This window comes from Marmota marmota, unplaced genomic scaffold, assembly GCF_001458135.2.
Source record: "Marmota marmota marmota unplaced genomic scaffold, marMar, whole genome shotgun sequence".
Taxonomy (NCBI): Eukaryota; Metazoa; Chordata; class Mammalia; order Rodentia; family Sciuridae; genus Marmota; species Marmota marmota.
Window position 1 is genome coordinate 5,690,464 of NW_026000240.1, and position 7,379 is coordinate 5,697,842.

Consider the following 7,379-nt stretch of genomic DNA (forward strand, 5'->3'; position numbering starts at 1 on the left):
TGTGGATGGACATTTGCATTCCTTCCAATCTTGTGTAATTACAAATAATGCCAGTGAATAACCTTGTGCATTTTTTGTTTGTTGAAGTACATCCCTGGGGAAGATTAAAAGTGGGTTTACCAAGTCGTAGGATAAATATATCTTTAATTTTACTAGGTTTTACCAACTCCCACTCCAATGTGACTGTGCCATTTTGCATTCCTATCAGGGGTGTAGGAGAGTGCCTGTTTCTTCCAGAGCCTTATAAACAGAATGTGTTGTCAGATTTTATTGGTTTTAGTTTTGGGGTTACAGTGAGAAAGACTTTTCCCTTTTCTGGGTCCTAAAGGAATTTGCCGATGTTTTCTTTTAGAAGCTGGATCACTTCATATTCGTTTGCATTTAGATCTCTTATTCTTTTGTGGGTTTTCACTATATGGTGTAAAACCGAGATCTAATTTTATCTTTTTCCAAATGGTGATATCACAGATGTCATAGGTTTAAATGTCATCTTAATCATATACTAAATATCTATATATCATAGGTCCATTCCTTCCACTGGGCTTTCAACCTGTTTTTCATCACTTCTACCCTGCTTTATTTAGAGAGGACTTACAGTTTGTCTTTAATATCTGAAAGACTGACTTCTCTCATTACTTTTCTTTTTTTTTTTTTTTTTAATTTTTTATTGTGGGTTGTTCAAAACATTACAAATTTCTTGACATATCATATTCCACACTTTGATTCAAGTGGGTTATGAACTCCCACCTTCACCCCATACACAGATTGCAGAATCACATCAGTTACACATCCATTGATTTACATATTGCCATACTAGTGTCTGTTGTGCTCCGCTGCCTTTTCATTACTTTTCATATACTTTTTAAAGTCAACTTGTCTATCTTCAGGGGAAAAAAAACCTACTGATATTTTGATTTAATCCATATTAAATTTCCTATCAACTTTATGATATTGAATTGTCCTGTCCAAGAATAAGATGCCTTTCCTCTTGTCCAAGTCCAGTTTTCTTTATTAAAGGAATATTTTAAACTTTTCCTCACTTAGGCATTGTACATTTCTTTTTGAAGTTTATTCCTGAGTATTTCATGTTTTTTTGCAATTGGCAAGAAGGTTCTGCTTTTCCCTTATATCTTATTACTGGGTATTGTCAGTATATGTGATGGTTATTGATTTTGGTATTAATTTGAAGTATTTTATTTTGTTGTAATTTGTTATTGACTTTCTTGGATTTTTCAGATGTCTCTCAGGTTACCAAAAATGAAGATAGTTACTTCTTCCATTTTAGTTTGTTTGCTTATAGTTATTTTCCTTTTTCTGATAATATTGGCTAGTACATCTAATTCAATAGTAAATAATGAAGACAACAGGTATACTTGTTTTATTCCTCACTTTATTTTTTAATTTTTATTTGTTCTTTTTAATAGACAGTAGAGTCTATTTTGGCATATTTGTACAAACATGGAGTATAACTTATTCTAATTAGGATCTCAGTCTTGTATGTGTACATGATATTGAGATTCATGGGGTGTATTCATATATGTATGTAGGAAAGTTATGTCAGATTCATTCCACTCCACTGTCTTTCCTATTTCTGTTCCCCCCTCTCTTCCCTTTATTCTTCTCCTTGTCTAATCCACTGAACTTCTATTCTTTTCTCCTTCCCCCTTGTGTTAGTATCCACATATCAGAGAGAACATTCAACCTTTGGTTTGGGGATTGGCCTATTTCATTTAGCATGATGATCTCTAGTTCCATCCATTTGCTGGTCAGTGTCATAAAGTCATTCTTTTTATGGCTGAGTAATATTCCATTGTGTATAAAAAACACATTTTCTTTATCCATTCAATGTTGGTTCCATAGCTTAGCTATTGTGAATTGAGCTGCTAGAAACATCGATGTGGCCATGTCACTTTAGTATACCAAGGAGTGGGATAAACGGGTCAAACAGTGGTTCCATTCCTGGTTTTCTGAGGACTCTCATAGCTTTCTAGAATGGTTGTAACAATTTGCTGTCCCACCAGCAATGTATAAGGGTATCCTTTTCCCCACATCCTAATTAGCATTTATTTTACTTGTATTCTTGATATTTGCTATTTGGACTGGAATGAGATAAAATCACAGTGTAGTTTTAATTTATATTTCTCTAATTGCTAGAGATGTTTTTATTCCTCACTTTAAAGAGAATTCTAGTGATTTCTCTTTAAGTAAAATGCAGCTTTAGAATTGAGTGTATATATATTATCAAATTAAGTATCCATCAAATGCTATTTCATTAATATATAATATATATATATATATTTTTTTTTTTTTATCAAAATCAGGAAAGGGAGACTGGGGATGTAGCTCAATGGTATCATGCTTGCCTAGAATGAGCAAGGCCCTGGTTCAATTCCCAGCACCACAGGGGAAAAAAGAATCTGGAAAAGGTGTTATTTTGTTGAATGGATTTTAAGCGTCAGTGGAGATGATCATATGATATTCCTCTTTGGTAAAAATCTGGTATTGTAGTAAACTATATCATTTGATTTTTTGATATTAATTCACCCTTAATTTCTAGAACAAATCCAGTTTACATCATTTTTTTTCAATTTGGTCTTAATGTACTATAAGATACTGATTGTTCATATTTTATTTAAATTTGAATTGCATGGTCTCAATAATCTGAAAGATTTCACCATGGTCTTTTTAAAACCTTATTATACACTGTATAGTTCTTCTAGAGGGTTTCTTCTAGTTCCCCAGAGGGTTGGTATCATTGAGTATAAACAGATCTCCAGTGGGTACTTACAAGTTAGGTAAACGATACTGAGGACTCGATACTGAGTTGAAGTGGATGATTTTTGTCCTTCACCAAACTAGGACTCCAGCTCCTTATTTATCTTCCTTCTGTATAGTTCACAATTTAAAGACCATTTGTTCCTTTTTAAAAAACTAGAATGCAAAACAGTAATTGACTATTTACATTTTCCTCTGCTATGTGTTGCTGTTACTATTGTATTGTCAATCATTAGAGTGTTTGTTCTTGTTGCCAAATTTAGCTCCAAAAAGCTCTTTTAAAAAACCTACCATACTCGCAGAACTTTAAGTTAACCCCAGTTTCTGATGTTCAAAGATCCAGAAAATAGTAGAGATTCTACTTCTGTGCAGGTTATATAATATTTATCTCCTCTGAATTCCTCTGTTAAAGAAATGCAGTTTCTTTTTTTTTTTTTTTTATATTCTCTGGGAGTAAAGTATATTCTCATTGGTGCCTTTTCATCTCCTTATTTTTGGGGGTATTGAAATGTATTTAACACTATTTTTTCAAAACTTTGTTAGAAAATTTTTTCATTAATTTTAAAGGCTTTCCTCTTATTTTCATAATCTTTATTTAGTGTATCTTTTATAATATTTCTACATGTAAAAGAGTATATATGTAATACATTTGTAATATATAAAGGATAATATAATGAATATTAGTGAATCCATCTCCTAACCCCCAAACTAGGAATATCATCAAAGACTTGCTTTTGTGTTGTGCTCTTTCCAAGCCCCTCCCTCCATTTTTTCACTGTCTTCATTCTTTCTTTTTTTAAAAAAAAAAATTCTTATTGGTGCATAGTAATTATACAGAACAGTGGAGTCTTTAAAATATTTTTAGTTGTCAGTGGACCTTTATTTTATTTATGTATACATGGTGTTGAGAATCAAACCCAATGCCTCACAAATGCTAGGCAAGCACTCTACCACTGAGCCACAACCCCAGCCCACAACAGTGGGTTTTAATGTGGCATACTCATATATGCATAATTTTAACCAATTTCATTCTCTTTCTCAAAAAATGTCTTATTACACACACACACACACAGACATATATATATATCCATTCATGTATTCTGTTGTTTCTCTTTCCCTGGAGAACCCTGACAGACAATATGACCCAGCAATGCCATTCCTAGGTGTATACTCAAGAGAAATGAAATATGTATCCACACATGTTCACAGTAGCCAAAAGTGAACACCACCCATTAATTGATAAAAGTGTGATGTATGCATAAAATGGAATATTTTTCAGCCTTCAGAAGAAATAAAGAAAAAGTACTGGTACATGATACAACATGGATCTTATGGTATATGGTGTACATGGTGAATCTAGTTAACAGTTATCTGTTAACGGTTATCTCTCTCTCTCTCTCTCTCTCTCTCTCTCTCTCTTTCTCTCTCTCTCTCTCTCTCTCTATATATATATATATATATATATATATATATATTCCATTGTTTCTATTTCTTTGGGGAACCCTGGGTTCCCCAAAGTTATTTGACCCAGCAGTTATATTCCTATGTATATATAGACATATATACTTATGGTATCCACATGTAAGTATATATAGATATCTATGTGCTTTCTGTCTACACATAGACATATATTGTTATCTGTCTATAGAATGGGGAAAGAGAGAAAGATTGAGATTCCCTTTAAGGAACTGGCTTACTTGATTTATAGGAGCTGGCAAGTCTATAATTTGCAGGGCAGACAGGGAACTCAGACAAGAGTTGGAGCTGCAGTCAAGAATCTGAAATCTGTAGGGCTAACTGATGTAGAAGAGACTCACACAAGATTTCTGTTCCATTCTTGAGGCAGGATTTCTTCTCTGAGAAACCTGTTTTTTACTCTTAAAGCCTTCAACTGATTGGATGAGGATCATTCATATTATTGAGGGTGATCTTTATTACTTAAAGTCAACTGATGGTCAATGCTAATAGCATCTTGAAAATATCTTCACAACAACATCTGGACTAGCATTTGGGCAAACAACTGGGTATTATAGCCTAGCCAACTTGAGTCAAGGTTAATTATCATCTATGTTCTGTGTTTAGCCTACTGAATTCCCAGACTATTTCCAAAGTAACTGCCCCATTATATGTTTTTCCCAGCAATTTATGAAGATTAGCCATCCTCGTGTGAAGTGGTGTCTTATCATGGGGATTTGCTCTTTGAAATTCAGTACTGTTTTTGAGGTTCATTTGTGTTGTCACATGTAGCTTTTCACTCATTCCCTACAATATTGTTTTGTGTTTAGGTTCCACCATGTATTCATTGTTCTGTTGATGGATAATTGAATTATTTCCAAGTTTTTGTTTTTATGAACAGAATGTTCTTGTACATGTCTCTTAAAACACATTTGCAAGATTTTCTGTCTATCAGTTAGAGCTCCCACCATTAGTAAGCCTCCTGTCTAGGATCCTGCATTTCCCCACACTTAGAATTATGAGACCCTCCTTTGTCAGTTTCATGGGCTTCTAGATTTGTATTTCTTTGAAGATTAAGCATATTTTCATATACTTCTTAGCCATATAAATGCTCTTTTTTGACTTTTGCCCATTTGAAAAAATTATGTCATTTGTCTTATATGTGCAGGATCTCTCTCCTAGATATTAATCTTTCATCAATTATATTGTGTATATTATACATGTATATTATGCGTGTATATTACAGACATGTAGTGGTTTTTTCCTTATGGTGTTTTTAATGAGTAGAAGTTGCTGATTGGGGTGTCATTTGTCATTAATGCTACAGTTTATATTTGTCATATCTTAGAAAAGTTTTTTAGATAGATAGTTATTTCATTCTTTTTTTTTTTAACCTTTATTTTGTTTGTTTATTTTATGTGGTGCTGAGGATTGAACCCAGGGCCTCTACCACTGAGCCCCAGCCCCTAGTTATCTCATTCTTATAGCCAGGCATTAATATTATTTTTTTTCTCATCTCTCAAATAAGTTGCTTTTCAAACTCTAGGGATCATTCTTTGATATTTGGTACTTTTCTTAAGATTTTTAAACATGTCAAAATACGGAAAAACCATTTTAAGATGATTCATACTTAAGACCTGTGTCTCATACACAACACGAACACTTAAATGTGGTGAAATATTCTGTACCTCTTCTAGGTGGCAGATAATAGTGAATACATAAAAATTACAGTTCTGTCTGTATATTTGTTCCTTCTCTAACAATACTTATATTGATGAGAGAATGGAGCACAAAGTTAAAAGGGATCCTGTTCTCTATTTTAAGTCATGAGACACAAAGACAAATGCTAAAAATGAAGTTTTTTATCTCACTTTAGGAAGAGGACCACCTAGCCCGGGTGGAGGAGGCCATCACCCGCATGCTTGTGTGTGCACTGAAAACTGCAGAGGACCCACACAATACCAGAGCATGGTTAAACCCCACAGAGGTAGGCTACCTCTTGTTCTCATGTGGTTGTTGCTTTCTGTGGTAAATCAACCATGACTAGGGCACTTGATTTCCATTTATTCCATTTATCTAAATGTCTCTAAAGGGTATTTGTTTTCCTTAGGTTGAGGAAACATCCCATGAAGTCAATTGCCACTACTTAAATGGAGCTGTAGCTGCCTTTCTTGATCATTACAAAACATCCAAGGGAGTAGAAATTCAAGCACTAAGAACAAGTAAGGAGAACCTGCAAAAGGAAGATTTAAACACGTGCAACCACATGGAGATGGAAGGAACTCATGGCCAGAACGGAACCAAGGCAGCCATAAAACAGGAGGCAGCAAGTCTCTTTGGCCCTGATCTGGTCCCTGTAACACTGAGATCCAAAGAAACACCTTCAGAAGGAGGAGGCATATTTGAAAATGATGGTAAAGACTTTGTTGACAAAGATGGAAAACACTTTGCAAAACTGCTTTGTCCTGACAGGCAGCAGACTATGAGTACAAGTGACAATGCTGGGGTGGATCAAATGGCTTCAAACAGTGCTCCAGCCCCTTCTCAAACATTCGTTTCCACAGATGACTTGTTGGACTGCTTGGTGAATCCACAAGTGACCAGAATGGTGGCACAACTTTTGTTACAAGGGAAAAGCTTGTGATTCCAATCGATGACTTTTTAAATAACATTTTAAGGATATTTCTAAATAATATGACTACTTTACAATTTAAAAATGCACAGCAAAAGGTCAATTTGCACATGTTTGTAAATGAACTTATTCTTACCTAATTAAAAATCAGTTGGTTTGCTCTGCACATTGCTGTCTGGCCAGACTGGTTCCTTTTATTTGTAAGCCTTTCCTTAGTCCCTTTGCCATTCCTCCTCCTTTCAGCCTGTTTTACACATAAGCCTCAGGTGTTTCCAGCCGTAAGCAGTCTCTCCATCCACTTCAACCAGGCACCAACATGCTGCTGCTTTTTGTAAATAAGGCTTTACTGGAACACACCTTTGTCATTTATTGCATATTATCTATGGCAGCTTTACCATGACAGTGGTAGAGTTCAGTACAGAGACTATATGGCCCAGAAAGCCAAAAATGTTTACTATATGTCCTTTACTGAAAAGGTTTGCCAGCTCCTGGTTGGATGAATTCATTAGATGGATTC

At 34.6% G+C, this 7,379-nt stretch overlaps 1 protein-coding gene across 4 annotated transcripts in view; it reads left to right on the top strand.

Annotated features, from left to right (window-relative positions):
* Nucleotides 1–7,028, top strand: part of Hspbap1 (HSPB1 associated protein 1) — a 63,098-nt gene extending 56,070 nt beyond the window's left edge. For all 4 annotated transcript variants that reach the window (XM_048794561.1, XM_048794562.1, XM_048794563.1 and 1 more), the window contains 2 exons: nt 6,107–6,217; nt 6,341–7,028. In XM_048794561.1, the coding sequence (XP_048650518.1) occupies nt 6,107–6,217; nt 6,341–6,874 (645 nt within the window). In that variant the 3' untranslated portion in view covers nt 6,875–7,028. The remainder of the gene's footprint in view (nt 1–6,106; nt 6,218–6,340) is intronic.
* The last annotated feature ends 351 nt before the right edge of the window (nt 7,029–7,379 follow it).